Source organism: Strix aluco, chromosome 31, assembly GCF_031877795.1.
Source record: "Strix aluco isolate bStrAlu1 chromosome 31, bStrAlu1.hap1, whole genome shotgun sequence".
Classification (NCBI taxonomy): domain Eukaryota; kingdom Metazoa; phylum Chordata; class Aves; order Strigiformes; family Strigidae; genus Strix; species Strix aluco.
Window position 1 is genome coordinate 830,519 of NC_133961.1, and position 27,692 is coordinate 858,210.

At 43.3% G+C, this 27,692-nt stretch overlaps 1 protein-coding gene across 4 annotated transcripts in view; it reads left to right on the forward strand.

The window, feature by feature from the left end:
* The window catches only part of LDLRAD3 (low density lipoprotein receptor class A domain containing 3), a 117,684-nt gene that overhangs the window by 45,755 nt on the left and 44,237 nt on the right, over positions 1 to 27,692 (forward strand). For 2 of the 4 annotated variants that reach the window (XM_074809804.1, XM_074809806.1), the window contains exons 3-4: positions 10,965 to 11,090; positions 13,834 to 13,968. In XM_074809804.1, coding sequence (XP_074665905.1) covers positions 10,965 to 11,090; positions 13,834 to 13,968 — 261 coding nt within the window. The remainder of the gene's footprint in view (positions 1 to 10,964; positions 11,091 to 13,833; positions 13,969 to 27,692) is intronic. The other 2 variants (XM_074809805.1, XM_074809807.1) reach the window with 2 other exon arrangements.

Genomic DNA, 27,692 nt, shown 5'->3' on the forward strand with positions numbered 1-27,692 from the left:
CAAAATTTACTAATAAATGGTCATTACTATCAACCCAAATCATTGTGGTGACACTCTGAATTTAGGTGTTTGTCCTTGCCTTCCCTTACGCTTTGTTGTGAGAGCAAATTCATGACTTCCACACTACTAAGTAACCAGATCTAGTAGCCACTTTAAAAGACAGAGGGAAAAGGTCTTGTAGAGACAATGAGCTCTGCAATCTCTATAAGCTATTTAATGACTGCTTATTATGATAGTACAATTACTACAGCTGAAGATATTTTGCTTGGGTTTAGCCACTCAGCAGAGTCAGACTAATGAATGGCTTTCATGTAGAGGAACAAAGGGCACAAAATAACTCTGGCTGCTCTCCTTTTAAATACTAGGCTTTAGGCTCAACAAGCAGAGCTCAGTGCACTGAAGAATTACGTGCAGCGTTTTGTTAATAAGAAATGTCTGCCCAGTTCAGAAGGGATTGTCTAAACCAGCTGAGATTTCCTAGAAATACAGCAGTGGGCCAAGAGCCCAGGTAGGACTAATCCTACCCATCGGTGAAGATTACTAACTTTGAATTGTTTAATATATCAGTGGCCCCCCAAAATGGTTCTTAAAATGTCAGTTAAAACCTGGTGTTAACTAAGGCTAATGCTATAGATGGTGGGGGGTCGGGTGGTATTTTCAAGAGACAAATTCAGATTCCTGGGATTAAGATCCTGCAACAATTTTTTAAACTGCGCCGTCATGTATAAAGGTGAAGTTCTCTCATCTGCTGCAGTCTGTTGCTGCTAGCCAGGTGCACTTCTAGCTTGGAGGAGCTTCCAGTGCTGGTTTCTGATGTTTGGATTCTCTCCTGCTAGCTAACAGCTTATAGTAGTATGAGCTAAATAGCTGTGAAATGTGTGTTGTATCAAAGCTCACCACATTTTGGAAAAAATAAATAAGCGAGTAATGAATACCTGCAAGTAAGTGATACAGCAACCTGTCACTGGAAAAAAACAAACCACGAAACAACAACAACCACCACCAAAACAGGGAACTCCAGCATCAAAATCACTTTGTCACATTGGAGGATTTTTATCTTACAGTTCTAACACCATTCAAAAGTATCAGAGCTGAGGTTGTCCTCTTCGGTTCACCAAATCTATATCTGCTACTTTGGGACGTGTGGATGGCCGTGGCGTGGCCGGTCTTACTCAGCAGTCTTAGGTGGCTGTGAACATGGGTCATTGTCTGTGTGCACTTTTGGAGATGGTCACCAGCCTCTGCTCAAGATTGATGTGTCCAAAGACAGCTAAATGGTTGATACAAATAACTGAGCTAGCCGTCAAACACTGACTGATTTAATGTGCTTTGTGATCCCCCACGAGCACGAAGGAAGGTGATACGGGCACAAGGAACAAGATAAAGGCAGAGAGATAAATATAAAAGCAGCACGTTAAAATAGCAACTTGGATACTTTAAAACTCTGTGTTCCTGCTGAAATCTATGTGAAATGGTGGAAGTGTGGGGTTTTTTGAGAGTATGATCTGGGAATTTAACTCTCTATAAATGGGACTAACAGTCTACCTTTGTGGTGCCCTACCTTGCACTACATCTCCATCTAGTGCATTTTAAATGTCTGTGGAGAAAGCACAAGTCTGTAAGGAAACCTTTAAGTCGGTAATTTATTTTTTTATTGACTACTTATGGCAGTGGGGGTTAATACATGGAAGGAGAAAATCTAACAGCAGGGCCAGAACTAAGGAAGAGAAGCATTCTGCCAGAGCTTGCACCCTGGAAGGATCACAGCAATGAAAAGCTGCAGTCAGAGTAGATTTTGTGTATTTATGTTAATGGAGTAAGTGTTGTCATGTGCTGGGATGCCAGGCTGCCAGGTGTTGTGCAAACAACCTGCGCAAACCCAATCTTTAGCAGTCCTGTTCTTATTTGTAATCCAGTAGTAATTTGTGTAAAAGGCTAATGAAATTAACACCTTTTTTCTTCTTCTAAATAACTAGACTACATAGCAGAAAGCTAGGAATTCCTCTATGGAAGTAGTTGTGTGTGTTGTAGTAGTTGTACGTATACCCATGGAAGACCTCGGGACTTCTACTCCTGAGGGCTTTTGAGCCTCCTTCTGTTTTTCTTGCTGCTTCCTCTTATCCAGGTTGACCTGGAATATTTCTTGCAGGTAGGTGACAAACATCAGAATTCTTAAGCAAAGCTGAATATTAAACAGTGCATGAAATGAGCATTTGCATTAATTGGGAAGATGCTGTAAGCCAGCTGCTGATCTTTGTCGCATACTCAGATGGCTCTCAAACTTTGAATATCAAACTGGAATTAACTCTTGTTTTCACTCGTGATTAAGCAACCAAATACTTAGTAGTTATAATAAGATTTATAATGAAGTGACCATGGTGAATGTTTCATTTGAAGCTCAATTACAGAAATTCACACATGAGTAAGGGCAAGTGCAATAGCTACTTAGGTTTGATAGCTTTTTACTCAGGGAGATCAAGAGGGTTTGTGGTGCTAATTACTTAATCCTCTTGATGGCCTCCTAGATGGGGTTCAGTAAATAGCTGAATTGGAGAGCTTGGAATCGGACAGGTTTAGCAGTCGGATGGAATCAGTGGCACAACTGCAATAAAAAGATCAGGTAGCTAGTAGCCCAGGATGGGGTGAGGGATCATTAGCCAGCTGATTTAGAATTTGTCCTTTTGTATGATATTATTGCTCAGGTTGTTTAATGAGGAGTAACTTCTAATATACTTCTTGTAGTGAGACACTGCTTTACTGACTGTCTGAAAACCAAGCTTTTTTGTCGGTGCTCTCTTCTGACATCTCATCTGCTTTGTGATGATTTTGAAGGGCTGAAACATAGACTTCTAGACCATGAAAGATTCCTTTAAGGCCCTACTGTCTGGCAAGAAGTAAAGGCCACTGACCCATAGTAGTCCAACTCTGAAGTGCTTTCTCTTTTCCCCCTTTTCAAAGGAAGCAGTTTACTCTTCGTGGCAGCAGACTCCACTGGCTTTTTTACTTTATCAGTGTCCTTTCTCTCTTACTGTAAGCTATAGTGTAAATATTGTCCACGTGAGTGGGTGATAGTTTACTATGTTGGAGGCAACCTCTGATGTTCCTAGGGCGCTAATTTTGCTACTTCAAAAAAAAAAAAATTAAACTTGTTGCCTTTAAAATAGAGTACTTTCTAGGCTCACTTTCTCTGAGTTTACATTAGCAGTTTATGCCTAGCAACTCTTTCACCTGCGTGCTTGGTTAAACAGGGCACAAAGCTAAGAGTGACCTAAGGGCTTTTTGTAGGTGCTGTGAATGCTCTGCAGTTGCCTGTTTTAGATCAATTAAATAGTTGTTTTGTCTTGAATTGGAGAACTTCTGGCATAGTAGACTGTTGGGTGGATTTTATACTGGGAATAGTACTCAAGTGCTAGCTTTTTTTCTAGAGAGGAAAAAGCAAGCCGAGGAAGTGAAACTTCTCTGTGTCATTGTGCAAGACAGCCCTGTTGAAGAGCTCTGTGAGCCAACAAATGATGCGTTTGCCTTCTGGGCTGAGACAGCTGAATGACTGCAGGTAATGGTGGTTTTCCCACTGGGAACTGAACTGAGAATACTGTAGGGTCCTAAATAACTGGTAGCATTAACTGGGTTATGATTTACATCAGTTCTTGGGGTGAAAGGGGGTCGTGTCCTGGTGCCATCCTGCTTGTGTTACACACTATTATAAAATCGATCCTTCTCTTCTTTGTATTTTGAGGTTAAAACCTGTTTTTCAAAGAGCAGGGACAAGTGGAAAAGCCTTTAACTTTGCTGAAATGCTGCGCCTCGCCAGGCATCAGGAGAGCCTGGATTTACAGTGCTGTCTGATGTGGCTGGGGCATCTCTCAAAATAAATGAACAACAGCCGAGAAGTTTAAGATGGTTCATTATCAACGTCAGGAAAATACCTGTGGCTCTGCAATAATGCAGCATCTGCACACAACACTTTCTGTCTGGAGAGTTGCTCTTATCGCATGCAAGTAATCAAGTTTTGATTAGCTGAATAAATCATCATCTGTTGTTGGATTGTGACGTGTGGGTGTGAAGCAGCATAAAATTATTCTGCATGATTGCTACCTGGAGGGGTTCTAAGGCAACAATTTGAGTTCAGAGATGCTGGTGCTGGAATCCTGTGCAGTTTACTTCTAGCTGCAGATTTTCACAAAATGTCTGCTGTTGGATCTGCTACATCCCATTTCCCTCACTCCAGATTGCAAAGTAACTGAGAAATATTTCAAAATAGATATGCTTGTCCTAGTGGCGGCATCATGTGGGGTGCCTGTTGTGTGCTCTCTTGGCATCTGTTGCTGCAATAAGCAGTGCAGGCGTGAAATGCTGGAGGTGGGGACTAGCTGGCTCAACGGTAACGATTCAAAGTTTCTTCCCTGAAGTTTAATTAGCAAGACTGTACTGGCTTCTGTAAGAGAAACTCAACCTGTTATAAACACATAATGTCTTCTCTTTAAGCATTGTGTCATGGCGGGGCACAGCTCTAAAATTTTACTGTGATATCTAAACAAGAGGTTGGTATCTGCTTACACTTACACATGATAAATTTTCTTCCAAGAAGTTGGACCATGCTGTCTTGTCCTGGCTGTGTTCTTCAAGTCTGTAGTCCACAACTGCACTTTACTTGCTGATATTTATAGAAGACGTTTGATATCTTTGCTACTCTCTCTATGGAAGGAAAAATCACCTGCCCATCACAGATGATCTACTGTAACCCTCTAGTCAGGTTTTAAGTCCTTGTAACCAAGTCAAGAGTTTCAGAATTGCTTTTATACAAGGGGGTATCTATATACAGTATAAGGTTTTACAGAGTATATGCCAAATCTGATTTTTTTTTTTTCTCCTGCTGTTGTTCATCTCTGCTGAGAAATAATAAAATGGATTACACTTTTTGAAAAATAGTGCTGTTTCACACTTAGTACCCTAAAGATAGCAAGATGTTTTCCTGTTAATGCTGTAGAGCCGTGCCTGCAAACTGTCACATCTTCAGTGGAATGTACAACTGGTCCTGATGGGAAGTTACTATTTTTTTTAGAGCTTTAAAAGAAGGGGGTGGGAGGATTGGTTTCTGCATAGCATAAGGAGCTACTTCACACACTCACACATACAACTGCCAAAATAGTTTTCTTCAACTTAAGCAAATCAACCTGGAGGGAATGTGTGGCAAGCTTATACTGTGGCCAGCAGTTCTCTGCCACCATCTTCACCACTTGCTTCGCGTTTGAATTTGAAGAGATGAGAAGAATATTTTAGTGAAGAGCAGTTTCTTCCCATGGCTGATGGAGTCAAGGAGGCTCCTCCAGTGCATGGTGGTCCACTGACACCTCTTTCTAAACACCATATCAATTCCCTTTTGTGTAATGTAAGTACAGATTCACGATAACGTTTCATTCCTGGATTGCTTCTGCCATGACTAGGTAACAAATGAAGAGTGGAACTGGAATGAATTGATCCTTTTCTGCCGTAGGTTCACAAATTGGTTGAATGTCAGTTTATTTGGGGTGGTTTTTGTACTTGCTGTATTTCTGCAAGTGGATTGAGACTGGATCTGCTACTTGAGTAGCCTTTCTTTAAGCACAGTTTTGTAAGTTGTTGTGTGATTTCTTGCTGTATTTTGAGGGTGTCTGGCAGTCCCTACCCCTTCCCCTCCAACGTGTGGTGTCTCAGTTCCTTAGGTTCTGGAGACCCGGGCTCAGGAGGACTCGCCAGTTCTTTTAAAAACAACTAACTTCTCCCTTCCCTTTCCTTTAGCTGGTTATAACACCAAGGCTAAACAAGGTCAGATGATCCACGTGTGTCTGTGTCCTTTTTCACTTATCTTTTGTCATTTCCTGATATCCCGGGAATTTTGATTACCCTGAGCCCATTTCAGCCAAGTGTAACAGAAGGATATAGATTGCAAAGATAACGCTGTCCTTGAAAGCTTATCACGGCTGAAGTCACTGAAGGAGCCAAACAGATAGCTGCTGTTAAATAAACGTAAAGCTTTTCACATACAGTTCTGCCTGAGAACTTAAGACCCGTGCAGTAGAAGACACAGTGATGAGAAAGGAGAAGAAAACCTTTTTCATAGCAGTGATGTAATAGGAGATGGAATTGCAGAGGAGTGCTGTGAATAGCGCAGCACGTGACTTGAATCTGCTGCAGGCAGGCGTGATCCTGGTACACAGATCTGTTACTTGTGAGGGGCTGAAGACCTGGAGAAAATGGATAAGCCCCTTCACGCTAAGGGTATCTCCAGAGATCGCTGCAGAACGGGCAGGTGCATTTCTGCTCAGGAAGAAATGATTGTGCTTTCCATAGGAACTTTATAAGCAATGACCAAACAACACATGCTTGAAAACCTCAGGAAAACCCGAGGGACAAGAAGGATATTAAATTAAAAATAAAGCCAAAATTCCCCAGTGGAGTTCTCCAGAGTCAGGAGACGTGGCTTGGACTAAGCCATTACTGGTTTCTCATTTTTCGTGCGTTTATGCATAGCATATGAGAAATGCATTTTGTGTCTGGAATTTGGGAGTGAGACTTGTGTCTAGTAAACGGCTAGCTGTGTGACTAGTGACTCGTTATGGTGTTTGAAATGCTCTTATCTTCCCGAGGTGTACAGTGTAAATGTAAGTTTGAACTGGGATTGGTTTGTGTGTATATCCATGCCCGTTGCAAATATGGAGACCTGCATTTGGGTTTTGTTTGTTGTTTTTTCCTTTCCTCAAGTTTAAAAAAAAAAAACAAACATTGGTTAACTATGTAAAAGGAAAACCTAGAGATAATTTGAAGGTGTTTAGTTTCATGTTTGTTTTTTGGTCTGTGGTTACTAGTATGTGCTCTTTCAATAAACAGTTATTCTAAAACAAAATTTTCTTGTTCTCTGGCTGCTGTTTCAAGAGGAGGAGATAGGAAAAGGTCTGGGGAGAAGACGTTGAACAAAACGTTATATAGTGTAATGGAGGTGTCTGAGTAATACCTCCATTAAATCATTGTTCTGAATGGTTTCTCCCTCTTTTTGATGGGGTATCGGGATGCTTTGGATGGAAGACAGAGTTGCATTTTCCAGAAACTTGACTTTGTTCCTGGTCATTCCAGCACCTTTTTCCTCCAGATGTGGTCAAACATTAAATATTGCTTATGGCTTTACTGCGGTAGCTCAAGGTAATGCACCAGATGTGCTTTGATCCTCCTCGCCTTAGGGGCCAGGACAGCCGAGGCTGCTTTGACGTGTGTCTGTCGTACCTGAAACAGAGCTCCTGCAGCATTCGCCACCACTTCTAGCTCTGGTCAGGAGCGTGCAGGCACACGGCTTCTGCTCTTCAGAGGGCCAGAGGCTCAGGTTTTCATGGTTCTCAGTCTGAAGTCTGGAAGCGTAAGGCTGTAGGAGTAAGAGATAATCCCTATGAGAAATTTTAGAATCAAATCATTTTGAAGCCTTAATTTGGTGGGATTTTTCAGAGATGGCAAAGGGCATCTCTGAATATGATTTGCCAGAAAGTTGATAGCCTCTGAATTCAGCCCCCAAATGACTGAAGTAAATCTGCTTGAAGAAGTGTGATCCAGTAAATGTTAACAGGGGCAAAACCACAGTTGATTTCCACTTCTCTTATTTCTTCTCCCTCTCCTCTTCTTGGAACTCTTCTGGCTTAAAATACATCTCTAAAAAAGGAAGCTGTCCAGAGGCAGTCATTTGGTCTGGGGAATGTAAATGCACTGTATGGTTTCAAAAAGATGTTAGCTTTTAGAAAAAGAAAAACAACGACAAAAACATAGTATGTGAAGCATTGGGCACCTCTCCACATACATGTGTTATTAGCGTGCGCTCCCCGCAGCAGCTTGGCTGGCTGGTTAGGGTGCTAAATATTGGTCAAATGCTAATACAGGCTGCTTGCTTCCCTGACAGTCTGGGAATCTGTTGCGGAGGTGTTTGTTTTGCTGCTTTTGTTTAAAGACTGGGGGTATGGTACTGCCTCAAACCTTGTGGTTACTGAATTACTTAGCTGAGATCAGTCTGCCTCAAGACTCCAACACAAGTTGCTTTTTGAAGTTGTGTTTTGAAGAATTGCGGGGGCTCAGATGTCTTGGCTGAGGGTTTTCCATTGTCGGTGGTGCTAAGCAGGGCAGCTACTTCAGGGTAATTTATCACCTGTTTTTCTACAAAGTAACGGTTCGCTATTTTTCCCCTTAAGTGGACCTTGGATACTCTTCAGAAAAAGTGGTAGTTGAATATGTGAAATTCAGTGATACATCCTATTTTACACTTCATAATTCTAATTGAAAGCTACTGATATAATAAAGAAAAACATGTAGGAGAGGAACTGCAGGAATTTGCTTTTGGAGGACACTAAATCAAGTAAGAGTTACTGTAGCTGTGGTTTAAAACAGTTTATAAGCACTCTGCTGAGTGATGGAAGAAGGGTTTGCTACAGCTGCACTTTGTTTTTAACTCTCGAAGAGACGATTCCTTCCAAACTAATGCTGAAGCTGTTTGTCCTTATTTCATACACTCTCTTTGTCAGGTTGTCCCTGACCTTGTCCTGGCCTTATAAAACTCTGTAGGTTGGCGTATTGATGTGCTATGTGGCTACATAAAACCACTGCCTGTTGCTGTGATCTCCAGATCTGTCACATCCCAAAACCTGGGAGTTGCAAACGCATCTTGTAGATTTGGTGTAGGAGTACATTTACTCAAAGGGCCTGCAAGTTATGGAGCTGGTTCCTCCTCTGGTGTTCTCCCATCAGCGGGCTGTGCGTGGGATTACCGTGTGTTCACGTTGCACCACACACACACCTTCCTGCAGTTATGTAGAAGAATTTTAAATATAACCTCTGGTTTATTTGAAATAGATTTTAAGGCCTGATGAAATGTGGTCAGGACTTAGCTATCTTGTAAGGCAACTGGAATGCTGCTCAACAGGCCTGAAAAGTGTTCCTAGCCTGCTACTTGTGTAGTCCCAACCCAAGGCTGGTTTAAAACCCAGTCAAGCTAATCCTAGAGAGACAATTTTAACATAGGATGCTTAATTGTTTTGCTAGATTAAGAGAATTTAGTATATAGAAACTACTTGCTCTACCTAAGCTTTTAATAGACCATCTTGAAGTCTTTCTCAGAATTGTGCGAGATGAAAACTAGTGGAAGAAAGGTGAAGAAGATGATGACCCGAAAGATGACCCTGAAACTGAAGCAAGAATTGGAACAGAACGATGAGAATCAGCTGAAGCTGTGGAATAAAATGGACTTTTGAAACGGGTGAAGAATGAAGAGCTAAGAGTTCGTGGCAAAACACCAAAGACTTTTGTATTGCATAGTGTTATATAGAATCCTATATACAGAAGACGTTTTTTGTTAGCCACTGCCACTCACTGAGGTGATGGCCCAACTCTGAGTTGTTAATAAAGCCAGCCTAGAGATACCCGCAGTCTGGTGAAACTCTTTAACAGGTTACCGGCGTGCTCTTCCCGCTGAGACTGGCTTTGCTTCAGAGCAGACTTTCTGAAGAGTTCAGCATCCTGTAATGTGCTCCATTGTGTCATGTGCTAATTTGAAAAAGCAGAAGGGAGGAAAAGAAAAAAAAATCTAACCATGTCTCATTAAATTGTTTTTCGCTTTGGGAGTTGCTTTGTTCTAAGCTGGTTCTAGGCTACACAAGACTTAACTTAGGGCGCTTGCCTTGAGCATCGTGGTGGAAGTGTCTGCACCGTTCTAGCTGAGGGCAGTGTTCTCTTCTTGCCGTGAAGAGTTGCTGTGCAATGGAGTAAAAAAAGTGAAGTACTTGAGATCATAGTGAGATTCTGTGATCTTTTGTTAAACGCGTTTTGATGCTATTGTTTAGTGTTACATGAATAGTGTGCTGGTACTATGTATAGATGCAGTTTCTGTCCTGAAGAACTGTATAATGGGTGATGGAGAAAAGTACAGCAATTCATATCACTCGTGTTTCTTTTGCACCCGGTTTTATATAAATTGTGCCGAATAAAGGCAGTGTTAATTATAGCATCTTCTTTTTTGAGTTTGATTTTTTGTAGCCTGAAAAATACTTTCATGAAGGTCTCTCGTGTTTCTTACTCTCACAGTCACAAAGACACTAGCTTGCTTGATGTCTCTGTATTCCTTCTTTCCTTCTCCAGATGTTGCCTTACTCTTTGTACACCTGTATTTGCCCAAGTTTGCCTCCAGATCCCAGATTGTCTGAACTTGCTGCTGTGTTCATTATCTCTGTCTACCTTGGGCTCTTCACTGTTTGACTTCTCTGAGCAAGCAAGAGAAGCTTGATGGTGTACAAAATCTGGACTTTGGCTGCTGTTTAGTGTTTGTGGACTCTGCATGACATAAACAGACTGGGGGGGACTATGACTAGTCCAGTAGAACTTTGCTTCTGAGGGTTGTTGTCTGCTGCCTGAGGACCTGCTTAGATGTCTGTCTCCTGGACTTCGGCCTGGGGCAGTGACATTTACAGCAGGCTTCCGTGCAGAGAGAAATTTCCAGTTGAAAAGAGGAGGAGGAGATAGAAAAAGTTCTGGGGAGCAAATGGTGCTCTTGTTTTCTGTGAAGTATGACCCTCTATTGTAATTTTTTTTCCCCCAGTGCTTCTAAGTTGGTCAAATTCACGCAGGTCTTAAGGGACAGTAGGGCGTACCTGCTTGTCAAATTCACAAACTTGTACTCCAAAGCATGGGTATCTACATCTGGTTTGAGAGGTCGTTTGACTTGTTTTAAGTTTGAGTGTTTCGATCGTTCCGGAAATCATACAAATTGGAAAAAACTCAGCCCAAGCAAGTGAAATCTCACAAAAAAGGCAGTTGAAATCAGGCCATAGGGAGCTTGGAAGGCACATGTCAGTGCCACCAGCACTGCCTAGAGTACCCTAAGCTGTACTGCTATAGAAGTATCTCTAACCTTTGTAAAATTTCCCTCATCTTTGCCCTCTTCTGTCTATGTCTTCTCCCAGCGAAAGCCAAATCCAAATGTGGTGCCACGTTCTTCCCCTGCGCCAGCGGGATCCACTGCATCATCGGCCGCTTCCGCTGCAACGGCTTTGAGGACTGTCCCGACGGCAGCGATGAGGAGAACTGCAGTAAGTGTGAGCCTGCTCACGAGGGAGGCTCCTTCTTTTTCTTTCAGCTGAGTACTACTTAGAAAGGAAGCATTTGTTAGCCTTCAGTTTCTGAGTCAAATGTTCTCCCTGTCATATATGACCCAGATGATCCTTGTGCTTTTCACTTTGTAAATGACAGTCTTTTTTTTTTTTTAAGGTCCAGCTCAGTCTTGTTTTGTGTATAATGCCTGACTGATATGTCAAGCCCCTTTGAATTGAGATTTAAGCTGCATGTTTGCTTTGAACAGGTTCTCTGTACTCAGATGTAACTCCAGTTGGGCAAATATTAAATATGATTTAAAATGGTTTAATTTTTATTTGCCTGGGTTTTGTCACTGAAGAATACAACTTATTTGTTCATCAGGAGATTTAGGTTTCTTTCTTTGTACATGTTCTCAAACAACAAAAAAGCAAATAAAGGGTTGTTTAATGAAACAGGTTTTCGTAAGGAGAAGGAGCTTCTCGGAGTCAGACGTGCCTGCCAGTGCACCAGCCTCAGCTGCTGTTCAGCAGCTTGCAGGGCAGTCGCAGCAGAGAGATCAGCTGAGGTGCTCCTTGACTTGGGTTAAACCCCCTGCGTGTGGCTGCATGGATCCATTTGTATCTGGAAGTCTAGCAGGGATATGTCACAGCAGTAAGGAGAGGTTACGTTCCATCCAGCAGCTCTGTTGCTATTATCAGAAGCTGGTAAAAGCATGGGTCTGTAGGTGGAAGCTTGCAGCAAATACTTGTGCATTCTCCTGTCGGAGCACACTGTTTCCTTTTAATGACATTTAGAGGTCAGGAGGAGGACAACAGACACCAGCTTTCAGAGATAACAAAAGGGGTGATCTTTACGGTTGATCTATCACTGTCTGCTTCTTGGAGGACTTGCCTTTCTTGCTTGTGTGCTTTCCCCCACAGCAGGTGCTGTCTGTTGGCCTAGAGAGTCTGGTTTGGGCCTGGGAGGACTATGGCAGGGAGACAGCACCTTTGTGGAGCAAGTGAAGCTAGAGAAAGAAGATTGAAGGACAAGGAAATTCCTTTGGGTTATGCTTAAACAAGTGGACTAGAAAGAAGTTTTCACAAAAGTGCTTTGGATATCCTTGAGGTGGTGTACTGACAAGTGGCAGGTCTCAACTGAAAACGCACCAGCTCATGGAGTGGGTTATGAATGACATCGTTTCCCGTGAGCTTGTAGGGTGTAGCTCCAACAGGACCTACAGCTGCTGATCTCCCCATTTCTCTACGCCCTTTAAGCGCGCACTTGGTATTTTCTAGCATATCCAAGTGTCTGGTCACTGTTCTGTGTATGTAGAGGAATAACACTGTAGGCCCTGAAGTGACCTGGAAGATCAGTGTGCTGTGCAAGTGTGCAGCAGTGTCAGACCAAAGGAGGTTTAGCATGTTCATGATAAACGTGCTTTTTGGGGGGCTGGAGGAATTGGGAGTGTTTGTTATACATACTGCAGGTTACATGCATGGCAGACTTTAAAGTTTTATGGATTTTTTTTAAAGAATCTTTAAAGGCAACTCTTACTTTAAACAACAAGAAATGAGAAGCCAGTTAGTATATGGGAGCTGTAATCCCCTTTGTTATTGTGACAGAGAGGCACTTTGAAGCAGGCGAGGCATCTAAACATCTTTTTTAAGGATTTCAATTGGGAAGTTGCATTCCATTTCAGTCACCTCATTACCAAAAACTGGCGTGAGTTCAGAGAAGAGTGCCAAAAGTGATTAAGGGGCAGAGAGAGTGATTTATGAGGAGATATTAAAAACTGCTAAATTATGCATATCTCAGCTAGGTGATGACTATGTTGGAAGATAAGGCTGTATATGAAGGGTGCAAACACTGTTCAAGGAGGGATTATGTAGTTACCTGTGCTGGACTATAGCTAAGAGTAGAGGGATGAAATTAGAAAAGAGAGAACTAAGATGAATATCAAGGAAACTTCCGGTGAGATGCATTGAAGCTGTGCTGTAATCTGCTAGAAGTGGTGAAAACTGCACTGCTTGAAGCTTAAATGAAACTAGACATAGCATCTTATGGCATATTTACTACTGGCTTTGGCGTGGGTGAGAAGACTGCTCCACCTAAGTGAGCCTGCTTAAATACTGTTCTGGTTTTGCTCTGTGTGCAACACTGGGCCTTATGTGAAAGGATTTTCTGGGTGCTACTGTAATGTGTATACTACCCTTAAAAAGGAGTTGAAATTGAAAAAGAAGTTGAGAGATGTCAACATTGCCATTATATGAAGTCAAAATAGTGAGGAGAATGGGGAAGGTGGAAAAAGACAGAAGTACAGGTAAATAAAGCTCTGCCTGGCAGTTCTCAGCCAGGGTTGTTGGCTTATAATATGAAACTTGAGCTAAACTGAGTTTGTTGTAATGGGATGCAACAGGCAGTGTTTACGGTAGGCAGTGCTACCCTCCATATGTCTTCAGCGTGAGCAAATGCTGAGCACCGAGCAGTGAACGTGCTAGGGGCTCTCAGGAAAGTGAACAGAAGGCTTATCACAACTGTGGGTGGACTAAATCTCTGCTAATTGTAATGAATCTTGCATGAATTAGAAATTTGAGCGCTCTCTGTTTAGAGAGACAAGGTTGGTTTGATGGCCAAGTTACTCCCACATACTCAGCGAATTGACCCCTTGTGGCCCTGTTGTCGTTGATTGCTTAACGGCTATTTCGCAGCCTGGGTAAGAGAATTTCTAATGAAAGATCTTACTTTCTCTTTTCACAGCAGCAAATCCCTTGCTTTGCTCTACTGCCCGATTCCACTGTAAAAATGGTCTTTGTATTGATAAAAGTTTTGTGTGCGACAGTCAAAATAACTGTCAAGACAACAGCGATGAAGAAAGCTGCGAAAGCGCTCAAGGTAGGCACAGGGTTTTTATTCTATTCTCCAACATTCTACCAACTCAAATTAACGCGGAACAGGCTCAGTAGAAAATACAATTCTGCTGGCTTGCTCTGTGTTGGCTAGAGCTGTGGTTTCCTGATTCTGCAAATAATGAGAGTGAAACGTGTAGAGTGTGTGTATGTGTGCATACATTACATTTCATTCTCAGTTCTCAGAAGAGTGGTATCTTTTCCAGCTCAGCAAAAATGCACTTTTGCAGGAAGTGCTTATAATCTGTGATCCAGTGCTCACTGGAGTTGCTGGGAATCCATTTAGTGACTTCTATGAGAGACGGATTGGACACAGAGGGATCAGTACTAAAACTTCAGTTTGAAGGAGTTCGGTGGTCTGTTTACCAGATGAGTAAATCTGTGTAGGCTTAAAGCTTTAGATCCTCATTGCTCAGTTACTTTCTGAAAGGCATGTTTCACTGCAGGATGAGTCTACAGTGAAAGAATTTATTCCTACCCTTCCTTGTTTCTGTATCTAGAAAAAAGGGTGAGGACAGGGAAGAAAATTTTCATTTGAAAACTGTTGTGTATTGAGTCTTGTGAGAATCTCAAAACATAATCTCTGGGTTTTCTTTTTAACTTACATAAGTCTACGTCTAGTGCTCCTCAGTTATGTTTTCTGTAACTTAATACCATAGTATTTTATAAAATATGAAGTATCTATGAATGACTTGAGGTTCACAAATCTATGTGCATTGGACATCGGCTGCTAAACATTTTAATGTCAGAGTTACTCCTGAGAGATCAGACTAGGCAAAAAATGGGAGGTGGTGGATATTTGCAGGGGAGGTGGGATGTGCTTGGGCCGATAGAAAGCAGGGCACGTGAGGAGAGAGAAAGCAGGGTATGAAGGAGGAAGAAATCAGGGAAATTGAAGGAGAATGACTTCAATATCTAACTGCACTGATGATTTAGTCCTTTGTGGAAGAGAAAATAATTCTGAGCTTACCATGGTGATAAATATGCTTGACAGCTCATGGGAAGAGCAACAGCAGTGCCCACAAAACAGGGTTTATAGCAGTGGTATGGACAGTCTCCTCCGTTGCCATTCCTCTGTCGAACCCGTGAGCTCCTTCCTCTGGCTCCATGCGTAAGGGCTAACGGGTCACCCCGGGAGCTCGCCGGCTCGCTGGGCTCCATCGCAGCCTGGGAACGCAGCTCTGCTCAGCTCAGAGCCTGGGAGAGGGCTCGGACCTGCCTCTGCTCCAGCTGGGGCACGGAAGGGCTGGCGTGTCGGTATTACCGCTGCAGCGATGCTGCTGCCCCTGTGCCGAGGGCAGAATTGTTTTTCACTGCAGGCCTAAGGCACTCTAATAAGATTAATGCGGGTGGTAAGGCTTCTTGTTGGGTTTCTTTTTTTTTTTTTTTTTTGGGGTGGGGGGGTGTTGTTTGGCTTCTGAGGCTTAAAGCAGCAGTGTTTTTTTCCAAGGTTGGGATGACTGCTTCCTCCGGAGATTAATTGGCTGGATTGCCTCCAGGTTGTTTGTTGTCATGACAATCTGCTTTTGGAAGTGACTGTCAGGCTCAGGAGAAGAAAAGAGCTGTATTTCTTGAAGCCCTTACTTTTGTCTTTATCTTTGGTCCTTCTGGAAAAGTCAGATTAGTCAGAGATTTAAGCAAAGTAATTCTGTCTGATTCTATGCATGAAGGAGCCCTAAACAAGGAGGAAGGAACTCTCTCTCATTAGGACCGGGAGCAGCGATGGTTTGTGGGCTTTTTTACTAAAAAAAAAAAAAACCAGAGTCCAAATACAGCGTTAGGAATGAGGAGTCCCCAAAGTGGAATGCTGGTTGTGGGGAGTGTGGGTGATTGCCTTTCCCCTTTGGCAGCTCAGAGCCTCCCTGAATTGCCTTTTGACTGTCTGTAAGTGGATGTTGCTCATGTCTGTCAAAGCTGGGATTAAACAGTGTAATGTGCTTTACTTCCCATCTGAATGTAAATGACTCTTCCCTCTGGAGTTTGCAGCTATGGGTATGTCTGTCCTGCCTTCCAAACACACCAACTACTTTGTGTTAATTGAGAATTAGGGGCTTCTGTGAACAGTCTTTCTCACAATCCTTTCTACAGCAGATCTAATTACTGTAATTACAATGAGTTTGGTGTTAACACAGTACCCGAGAATCCTGGTCATTAACTAGAACTCATTGCTCTGGCTACTTAGGGACAGAGCAAAGCAGATCTGTAGGGTGTTATAAAATCAAGACAGAGGGTTTTCTTCCCACTAGCTGTTATGTTGAATGTGGTAGCTTTAGTTCAGTGTAACTGAGTGTAGTCTGACACACGAGATTGCCCTTGTGTGCTGCTTTTCTATCTAAAAATGTGTGAATTTAGAGATCGCTAAGGTTCTGAACCACTGTATGATAGTGTCATTATCGCCATTTAACAGCTGGGGAAGAGGGGGGCATAGATCAGCTAAATGAAATGCCCCCGGAGTGACATGCTGGCTGGTAGGAATACAGCTTCATCCATGCTTCTGTGCTTCAGAGGCATGTCGTGAGACTTAATCAATGTTTGCAAACTGTTTTGAGATACTATGATAACATGTGGAGTAGAAGTGTGAATTATTAATTGGCACTTTGCTCTCCTTCTTCTCTTGGGTATACTGACAAGCTTTTTAAATTAACACCTCTTCCTACTCCTCCATGAACTTCAAAGGCCCCCTTTATCCTGCTGGCGTTACTGGAAAGCTCCAGTAGCGTATCAGTTTGGTTTGTGTCAGATACTCCTCCATGCATAAAGATCCTTTCAGTCAGGAAGGGTCACTCTGCAGGCTAGGAAAACAGGAATGTGACCCCCCTATTGAAAACCGTATTGACCCAGCTTTGACATGGAACACTTCAAAATGTGCCGCCCTTGATGAATAATAGCTTTGCTAGCATGCTGCAATTTGAGATGAGCCTGAAGCCGTGGGTTTATAAAGAATTAATTTTAGTCATAAGTAGTGGCAGATTCTTTTGAGGGGAGAGAGACAGAGCCCCAGGATTTAGTTGTGAAAATGGGAGGAAGGTCAAATTTTTAAAGTTCCTGCCCCCCTTTTTCCTTACCGCTTGTATCTGAGTGTTGCACATCTTACAGAGGTTTGTATGTTGTGGGGAGAGTGTCAGTTTAAAAGCTTAAACCATGACAACTTAGCAGCAAGTCAGACAATTCTGCTCTAATTCCCAACAGCAATTATTTGTAGCTCTTGTAGCTGCCATGGTAAACTTCAGAGCTGTTCCTTTAATCCCACCCCAGCTATACTTTGGTCATCTCCAGTTTCCAGCACTATGGCCAGATGTTTCCCTTAGACTGGAATGTGGTGTATTCGTCAAAGTATGTGCCTGAGTTTTGGGACTGGATGGAGGATATAATTGCTTGGAGTCGCATATATGAATTGCTTTTTCTAGGGCGTTACTCCAGTTTTAACAACGCTTGCAGCAATTGGAAATTTCTGCTCCTGTTCTATACTTAATGGATCTTAATCCAGGAAAGTTCCTCTCCCCCATACACTTTTTTTTCTTACTACTTTAAGGTCTCTCCCTATGCCTGGAATTGGCTGGCAGTGCAGCTACCCTGGGTGTACTCCTTTGGCCACCTGTCCTTGGGGGAATTCCCTGCTCTTCGACAGGCATCCACTCAATTTGAACAGAATTCCTCCTCCTTATTATTTTTCAACAACCACGTAAATTTGTTCAAGTCTAGGACTGAATTTATTCTCGTAATTGCTTTTTTATCTAAATGTGTCTTCACAGTGCTTCTTCATTTAGTTTTCTCCTCCTCCATTTTGTACTTAGAGTCTAGAAAGCTTTAACACCAACAAAAGCGTACTGGATATTTTAATTCAAACTCCTTTTCCTTTCATAGCCCTTCTTTTCTTTCCCTCTAAGTTTGCTAAATACCTTTATTAGCTTTAACCCCGTTGCCTAGGAAAGGGGGTTTTATTGCTGGGAGTCTATATTCACTCCGGTGCTGTAGAGGGAGGCTCTCGTCTTCCGGAATGTTCCTACAGTTCTAGCTCTGCAGTTGTTAGTAAACAGTACGTTGTGGTCAAGTTATAAACCAAATGTTTTGCAGGTGTCCTGAAGTTGATGCCTGCCCTGTGTTTCTACAGTGTATTTGGTAAACGTCCGCTGTTATACATGTGGATACCTCCTTTTTTTTTATTTTTGCATATTTTTTTCATTGAATTTGTGTTAGGATTCTGATATACCCCAATATTCTAAAACTGATTTGGAAGCGTGCGCAGTTGTCAGAAGTGTCTGTTCTTTCCTCTGGGCCGTGTACAAATTGCTTGTAGAAAAATTGGCAGCATATTAACAAATCAAAAATCTGACCCTGTGTCAAACAAGTGGAAAAGAGTTCAAAAGGTTGACTTGCTAAAATTAATTTTTAAGTGATAATATAAATTCTGTAATGATAACTTCCGTGGATTCAGTTGCAAGGGGACTGGCTGTAATGATAAACGTTATGGCCCGTTGGTGGTGTTTGCACAATTGAGTTGCAATGCAAAGTGGGTTTTAGGACTGACAGCCAAGTGGAACAGACACACTCTAAATTTCAGTGAAATACCACGAAACCTAATTCATGAAACATAAATAGCTCCCAGAACATCCCACTCTGTGTGGAGCTTGTAACCAGCCCTTTGCACATGGCAAATTGAAATTCTGAAATTCCCAGATGCTGTGGTATCACTTAGACATCCCAGAGCTTTGTAGTCGGATCCTGGCTGCATACGTTTCGTTTTATTGAGTCTCTCTTTGACTCATTATTGACTTAGTCTGTAAACTGAAGCTCAACTTGCAATTACTGTGCATCAGTTTAGGCCAGATTCAGCCTACAGCAGGAATTTAATACTCAGAGGCAGACTAAATAGAAGCAGAAATTTAAGGAAGGATACAAATAAAATGTCACTGGATGTTTTATTAAATGAAGGCTTTGCCTAAGCATATTTAGCTCTCTAATATCCCTGGTTTATAACACTTGCTAGATGGAAATGTTTCTGTCAGCTGTGAATTCCTTCTTTCCTCTGTTCCTCCATTCCCTGATTAAGTCCAGGCTTCCTCTTCTTTCTCTTTTTCTCTCCTTGTAAGATTATTTATTTGGGAGGGTTCTTGTCAAGAAAAATACTGACCCATCTGCATGGAGACTAAAAGGTAAGGTGAGCTGCAGTAGGCAGATGTTAATATTAATTGGTACTGATATTTCAGATGACCAGGAAGTTCATCTGTGCATTTATTTCAACAACAAGGGACACCACGGTCCCTGCTACCTCCCAGGACAGTCTGTCATTTGCAAACTTGGTCACTTCATTTGAACAGCAAATAATAACACAGGCATAATTGTAGATGGTCCCAGACTCATTCAGAAGCGTGGAACTGTGAGAGGAATTCTTACTTCGCTGTGCATGGAGGCTTTGCAATTAAAGTAGTGTTAAATAGATGTGGGAGTCTCAGGGAGAGGTCCAGGCAGCTGGTACAAGTGGATTTGAGTCGCTTCGTCTTGCAGCTCCCTCAGCTTGCCAAGATGACAGGGTTTTGTGGAAGAACAGGCATGTGTACCTGAGGAAGAGTCTTGTGGATCAGCATGTTGCTCCTGCAGGCACTCTGGCCTGGCATTTTGGCAGAATAATAATAGACATGCTGCCAAAACGTTCGGCTACCACTGTTTGGAGAACAGTTACTCTATTAAGAGCAGCTATAATGTGACAGGCAGTGATTTCAGGTCTTCAAGTGGACAACAAACTTACTTAAAAGGGTGTTTGTAGATCTGGGAGATGTCTAGCCTCTTCACCTGATCTCCTGTTCAGCCCACCTTTGATGGCTCGAAAACTCAAAGCAGTGACCAGCAGTTATCAGGTGATGACTCCGCCGGTGTAAAAATCAGTTTAAAGACCTAGGTCAAATCTTAGACAACGTATCACTGTATCACTGGAAGCTCCTCATGTTTGTCAACAGCTCTAGCAGGGAAAAAAAGGAAGAAAAAGAGGATTTGGCAACAATCACCTTGCCCTGAAAGCAATTCCTTGAAGACAGTAAGGACAGGGAACTGACTTTGTGTCTCCAGCTCATACTACGCCTGTTCTGTAGGCAGGTGTACCTCAGGGTGCTGATGGAAGCCTTCCCTCAAGGCACAGCTTACTCCCCTGGTGGAGGTGCTGTTCTTACAGGAGTGCCTTATTGCTGTAATACCATGGTTTTTAATTTTCTTTTGGTTGGGGCTGAAATTGCAGTTCTCAAGATGGTTACAAAAACAGTAGGTGCAGGTAGTGACCATGTATCAGCTACTTTCCTTTCAGCCAGGCTGATGAGGGGAGCTGGGAATTGAGACTGTAAATGGCATGGGTTTGTTCTCACCTGTGAAGAAATGAAATATGAGCTCTTAACAATTGTGTCCAGATATTTTTACCTTCACTTTGTGGTATTAATGCCTAATTAACAGGTCCAGGAAAAGGTGATGACATGAATATCCAGTTTCTTTGCCTGTGCTTCAGAACTGAAAAACCAGGTGATAAAATGTCATGCTAGAGGAAGACAAGTTTGAAATAAAGGACATGCTTTTTCCTCATTATTATTGAGGCTAATTAAACTACCTGTTGAGCTCTCATTAGTAAAAATCAATTCCTTTCAAATACATTTTCCACAAGTTTTTAACAGCATGCAGACATTGGAAATATACAGTATGTATTGGCGTGTCACACCGTGTCCTGGCTGCTGAACTGCATTAACTTTTCATAGATGTCTGTGTCATTTAATTGTGCAGGACCATAGGTGCCAGCCCACAGCCTTTTTGCTGTCAGTGGAGGGAATCCAAATAAAAGGCACAGATCTTTGACTTGCTGTAACACAAAATCTACTCCAGGTAGGGTGACTGAGTGCTTTTTCTATGGATATTGTAGAAAAGGATCATAGCGTTTGCATTTAAAATGAAACTTTCATTTTTGTTAGTACAGGTTTCAGTACTGGGACAACCTGGTTTTTGTGTGAAGTGATAGTTGTCATGGAGGAACCATGGTAAAAGTTTCCTGGAGAAGAGAAGCTCTTGCTAGTAGAGAGGGAGTTAGCTTGGCTGTCTCTTCTTTTTCTAGTCCTAACCCTCATTCACGAGACCAGCCTGCCCCAACCTGTAATTCTACTTCCAAGCCCAGCTGGGAGCTGCTCTTGCACAGCTCTCCTGTCAGGTCTGGCCCATCAGCCCTGCAGTTTCACTCAAATGGCAAAACCTGTTCTTTAGCTTGATTGTTAGCATTAATCTTAGCTAAGTGATAATGCTTCAGCCTAAATCTAGCTTTGAGGCCTGCCTGCCTTAACCAGGGCAGCAAAGAGTCTGAGGTTAATTTATGCTTCAGTGCCTTCGCAAATCTTGGTCTGGCATTGTCGTGTCTGTAACCACTCGTAGGAGATGATTTCCCAAGGTGAACTACTGAGGAAGCTCCTTACATTCAGCAGTTTGCACAGGGACTTGGGCAGCGAGCACACGAGTTTTCCTTTCTTGCTCTTGAGGAGTTGGGCTGTTCTTTTTGTGCAGCAGTGGAATTGAATAAAAGACCAGTTTTGCTGCTCAGACCTGTGTGAGCAGGAGAAAGGGATCCCAGCGTCCTGTGTGTCAGAGTTTGGGGTAGATTTTTTATTTTGGTTTTACCCTCTGCAGCTGCCAGCAGTAAAGTTGGAAGATGTGGCTCTTAAAATGTCAGGCTGCAGTTCTGTCCCCAGCTGAAACTAGTTTTGCACATGGTTAAAATCTGTATCTTTTCACAACTTCACTTATATCTGGGAATAATTTGTGACATGTGAGCTCTGTCAAAGCTTGTCTGTGTGTTCTTACTCAAATGTAAAACCACAAGCAAAGCCAGTATGGCCAGGTGTAGAAGTGTCTCTGTTCAGATGTTGTAGCAATTTAATACATAATCAATTATGTAATTGACCTAAAGCAGCGTGTTTGCACTGTAGCCAGTCCCCTGGAGCAGGGTTACCAAGGTCTGTTGAAAAGTTTTACTGACATCTGCTCAACAAGAATAAATGCAGCGACTCCAGGTCAGCCAGATGTCTCTCTGGCTAGAAACTGCTGGTGCAATGCACTTGACTCGTAAGGAGGAGAGCAGCTAGAAAGGCAGAATTGCCCTCAGGAAGGTGGGCAGTCCCATGTGTGCAGGACCTTGATATGTCTGGGCGGTTTGTGGCTGTTATTTTGAGAAATCCTTGCTTAGAGTAATTCTGCTTTTTCTCTAAGTGGTTCCACTGTGCTGGCAGAGCTACAGTTTTACTCTGCCTTACAGAAAATATGGGTTTATATACAGGAGAAAGAAGGGTATGGAAAACTGAATTTGGGGAGGATACCTCGCAACTGAGGTGGTATTAACATCAAAGTGTGTCTGCCTCACTATGGCTTTGTGCCCACTCCTTCCAAACGCTGGTCCCAGCCAGGTCAGCGGGACTGTTAACTTTCTGCAGCCGAAGCAAATGGCATTTGTTTCTTTATTGCAGGTCACGCTTAAGTTGCTGTACCAGTGTGCTGTATTCACTCTGGAGCATAAACTACTTCAGGGTGATTTTTAAAACCCGAGCAAGTTGCCAGCCAGGGTTCCAGAGAAAGGTATTTCATACCGCCTGCTCTAAAACTAGCAAATGAAACTCCATAAGTAAGTGGATTACCACAAAAAAAGAAAGTTTCTTGCCAGGGTTTAGATTAAGCCAAGATTCATCCTCAGCCAAGCATTTCAGTACCTGTAAATCTGTGAAGGATGAGGCTGTTGAATTCTAGCTTTCCCTTCTTTGCTGCTCTTGCATTAAAACTTGTGTCCCAGAGTCTGACCAAGCTTCCTTGGAAAGCTGGGCACTGCAGCGGATTTTCTTCTGCCTGCTGAAAATTGTGAAGTCATGAGAGACATCACATGCCAGTCTAGTCTGCGTGCTGTGCCCTGAGCTCGCCATCTCACGTTACCAGATATTCTGTGCTAATTTGCTATAAGGGATTGTGTTAAAAATCCATATTTATGAGGGATGTTAAAAACATAAAGCAATTATATGGTTTTCAATTACATAAACAGCAACATGCAATGGGAATTAGAAGCTCAATAATTAATTTTCTGTCTTTTTGTAATATAGAGTCTATGCAAACAGTAAAACCTGGAGAACAAGCAGGGGGAGGAGTGTGGAGGTACAGTGCCATAAAATGCTTTTAGTATCTATTCAAAATCGGTTCAGATGTCAAAGTAGGTATTGGCTGTTAAGGGAGGTAGCAGCCTGCTGAGGGGGAAGCACTGGGTGCAGGAGTCCTGTTCGTACCTATGCCCTGTTAGTGGAGTAGCATTTCCACTACCGTGGCTGAGGTTGGGCAATGGGGGTGCCCGTTCACGTGTCCTGAGCACAGAGGTGGCAGCGGCTAGAGCTGCCTGGTGCTTCCTGCTGATGGCCTGGCCAATGACCTTGGGCATTCTGAGCTAATGCCTGTCATATACCAAACTTCTAACCTTTGAAAGCTCTGTGAAAGACTGTGAAGTCATTTGAAGAAAATTAATATCATTAATCATTTCTTAAACTTATCTGTCACCCGAAGTGCCCCAACCAGTTGCTGTGGGGTCTGGGCATTGGTGCTGAATTACATCCTCCAGGGCTTCAAAGCAGAAGCTTTCGAGGCTTCGTTTATTCTAATAGCGTTATTGCACCACAGTAAATGCAGTGATTACCAGCTACTTCTTAAGTGGAAATAATTTTGGGGATCTCCCATTTTTGTTAAGAGGTTAGGAAACGTGTTACGCTGCACTAAAACCTGTGGGAATTAAAAGCTAGCTTGTTCGTTTGTTCAACTGTTTATTCTTCGATTGTCTCCCTTTGCCTCCTACATGGTGAACAGCCAGCAAACACCAACCTCGTTTTACTGATGGCTGTCTAGGAAAAGGCTTTTAGGCTTTCTGAGGCAGGTTTTTCCATGGTAAATGGTGCTCATGATTTACCCTCTACAGAAGACTTAGGACTGTTCTTCTGCAGAACAAATTCTAGAACTGAGGGTTTTCTTCAAGAAAGGTTTTCTGAACTAAAACTTGAACTATTGTGTCAGTTAACCTTGAAGTCCGTGGTGGCTGGACCCTTGCTGACTGGTTTGCAAGGAGGTAGCTTGGACTTGGCTTGAGGGAAAGGGATCATTATGTGCAATTAAATGGAAGCTCTGCAAGGTGTTTGGCACGATGCTTGTAAGAACCCGTAGCTGTAGGAATGTTGTACGGGAAAGAGAGTGTCCTTGCGGGAAGTGACTAACTTGCTGTCAAATTTAATTTTCTTTTTTCACACTCTAGAAGCAGAGCACAATAGGCATGTGACTTCAGGAAAGCAATGCTGTGGGGGAAGTTATATCTTTGTTTAATAACTGGACAAGTGTGATCAGCCAGGAAAAGGCGAATGAGAAGACCATATGTTCTGTTCAAAAGCTAACAAATTCCAGGCTGAATTTTTTCTGTTGTTTTTTCTTGCTGTTAAAGCCAAATTTGTCTGGCCAGATTGGAACGGTTACGTTGGTGATCGGTTAGATGGAGAGGTTGTTCAGAGATGGGCTCAGACAGCGGGGTGGCCACAGCAGGTCTGAGAGGACCGAAACAGCTGTTGTGATAAAAATGAGAGATGGTGGCACTGAGCAGATCTGGGCTTGCAAATAGGGGGTGGGCGTCATAGGCAGGGGCTTAAGCCATGCTCCTACTTCTTTTGTTTGTTTTTAGTTTTTTTAATGAAAGGATCAACCTGCCATAGGCTTGTTATTTGCTGTTGTGGGGAACCAGCTCATATAATTAAGACTGAGATGGTGGTAACCTTCTCCTACGCACACACAGTCGATTTTGTGATGAATCAGCTGCCAAGGTTTACATTCCTGAGCCCAAATTCTTGTTCTTTCCATTGAGCTCTAAGCACAAGTGTGATTGAATCACTGAGTGTTTGCAGAAGCCACGGTTGGTCTCTCCCTTGTTTTCCAGGCTGCCTTTTCCACCACCTCTTGATATATAAATCCTAGAGAGCTAATGATTAGTTGGCAGCCATACGAGATCAGATTCTAGTCATGACTGATAATTGCAAGAAAATACCCAGGGAGTACCTTCCTGGCCAAGCTGGATGTAATTCAAGACTCCGTATGTGAAGGAGTGCTGGCTGGAGGTGCCTGAGGAGATGTGCAGAAGTGCTCTCGTGAGCTTGCCTGTTGGAGAGAGGTAGCAGCACAATGCCTTTGCAAGCTATACGGCCTATCTGAAAAGGAAACCAAGGAGCATGGAAAAACACTGTGAAATGAGTTAACCTTTGAATAATGGATTTCCCAGGAAGGTACAGGAATGCTTTTGGTTTGTGCCTTTCTTATCTGTACATCAGTAATATGGTCAGTCTTTTCAAAAAGCCTGGTGTAAATACAGAGTGGAGAAAACATACCGAACCTGTTCCTGTGCTCCTTCATTCATCCTTTCACCCTCACCATATTCTCTGCTTTCTCTTGTTGGAAAAATTCTCCAAGCAGTTTATTAAGTTTTTGCTTGTAAAAAAAATTAAGTCCAATTTGTGTTTCCCTGTCTTTTTTTTTTTTTTATTGCATTCTTTCCTGTAAGCCATCAGGGGTTTTTCCTCACTGTTTCCTGTTGCTTGTTTGCTTTCTGGTTTATTTCTCTCTTCAGTTTTTGTATCATGCTCTCTCTTCATGTGTTTGGTTTTGGCTTTTCTGGAGGTATCAAACAGGAACTATACATTCAGCCATATTCAGACTCCAATCCACTACCTACAGTTAAAACACTACAAAGTTTTTTGTTGCCCTACTCAGGTAAATCTCTCCTCCTCAATCATTGTTCTCAGATTTTAGTATCACCCTGCAGGGGCCTAGGTGGTCTAGGCTTAAAACACACAAACAAATACAAAAGAAACCCAAAACCTGCATGTGGGAGAAATCATACATCTCCCCGAGAATCACAGAATCATCTAGATTGGAAAGGACCGTGAAGATCATCCAGTCCAACCGTTAACCTAGCACTGACACTTCCCAACTCCACCAGATCCCTCAGCGCTATGTCGACCCGACTCTTCAACCCCTCCAGGGATGGGGACTCCACCACCTCCCTGGGCGGCCCATTCCAACGCCCAACAACCCCTTCTGGAAAGAAATCCTTCCTAATATCCAGTCTAAACCTTCCCTGGCGCAACTTGAGGCCATTCCCTCTTGTCCTATTGCTTGTTACTTGGTTAAAGAGACTCATCCCCTCTCTCTGCACCCTCCTTTCAGGTAGCTGTAGAGGGCCATGAGGTCTCCCCTCAGCCTCCTCTTCTCCACACTAAACCCCCCCAGTTCCCTCAGCCGCTCCCCATCAGACCTGTGCTCCAGACCCTGCACCAGCTCCGTTGCCCTTCTCTGGACACGCTCGAGTCATTCAATGGCCTTTTTGGAGTGAGGGGCCCAAAACTGAACCCACTCATCGAGGGGCGGCCTCACCAGTGCCGAGTCCAGGGGCAAGATCCCTTCCCTGTCCCTGCTGGCCATGCTAGTGCTGATACAAGCCAGGATGCCATTGGCCTTCTTGGCCACCTGGGCACACTGCTGGCTCCTGTTCAGCCGGCTGTCAATCAACACCCCCAGGTCCCTCTCTGACTGGCAGCTCTCCAGCCACTCCTCCCCAGGCCTGTAGCCCTGCTGGGGGTTGTTGTGGCCCAAGGGCAGCACCCGGCATTTGGCCTTATTGAAACTCCCCCAGTTGGCCTCAGCCCATCGCTCCAGCAGAGAGAAGACTGGACACACATTCCTTCCTGTTCTGTCCAGCTCTCTGAGATGAACCACGTCTCTCCAATATGAGTGCCGGACAGTGGTCCTCTGTGAGAACGTTGTCAGTTGACAGTATTCATAGCAAATGTGTGTTTACTGATTATAATTTAAGCAGAGGTTGTAATATTAAAGTTCAATGCTGTCTGCAAGTCACAATCAGGTGAGAAAAGGAGGCAATTTCTGCTCCGGTTGTGCTAAAGCTGTTAGAGCAGGAATTTCCTTTCTGCCTATTACACCACATGATTTGTACTGCTTATATTTTATGGCCTTGACTTATAGTGTATGTCATGAGTTTCTCTGCTGCTGATAGCAGTTCCCTGCCTGTGGTTTGCTAGGTGGGAGCAGTGTCCTGATGCTTTTGACAACGAGGTGCGTGTGTTGGCCGCAGCGCGTTCCTGCTGGCCACCAGAACCAAGCACTCGCAGTGGCAGGGGGGTCTTCAAAGATGCTGCTGAATTCAACATCTGCTAGAGGAGGAATTTTTCACAGGAACTGGGTTAATAGTCCACTTCTGGAGTGTAAGCTCGGAGGGGGCATTCAGCCAGCCCCCGGCCACACGCAGCACATGGCAGCAAAGGCAGCACTGCAGCAGTTGGTGTGCAGGGCAGGAACTGCACCCTTTGGAGTTACCCACTCATGTATTAAAGGGGAGGAGGGAGAGGAAGCCTTTGCAGCTGGGTTGAGTGCAGGCTGCTGCCAGCAGTTGTCTCGAACATTCCTCGCTGCTCTGAGATCTGTCAGGGGTGCTTCAGCGAAAAATCTCCCCCTGGGTTTTGATGGTTTTCAACCACAAGTCTTTGTCATTTGCAACAGGGTGGAGTTCTCTGCAGTGCTCTTCCCCGAGCTTTTCAATTGTGGGAGCTGCATGAGGAGAGAGGGGAGAGGAAGAAAAGACATTTTCAAATCCTTCCTTTCCAGGGGCTACATACTGCCTCT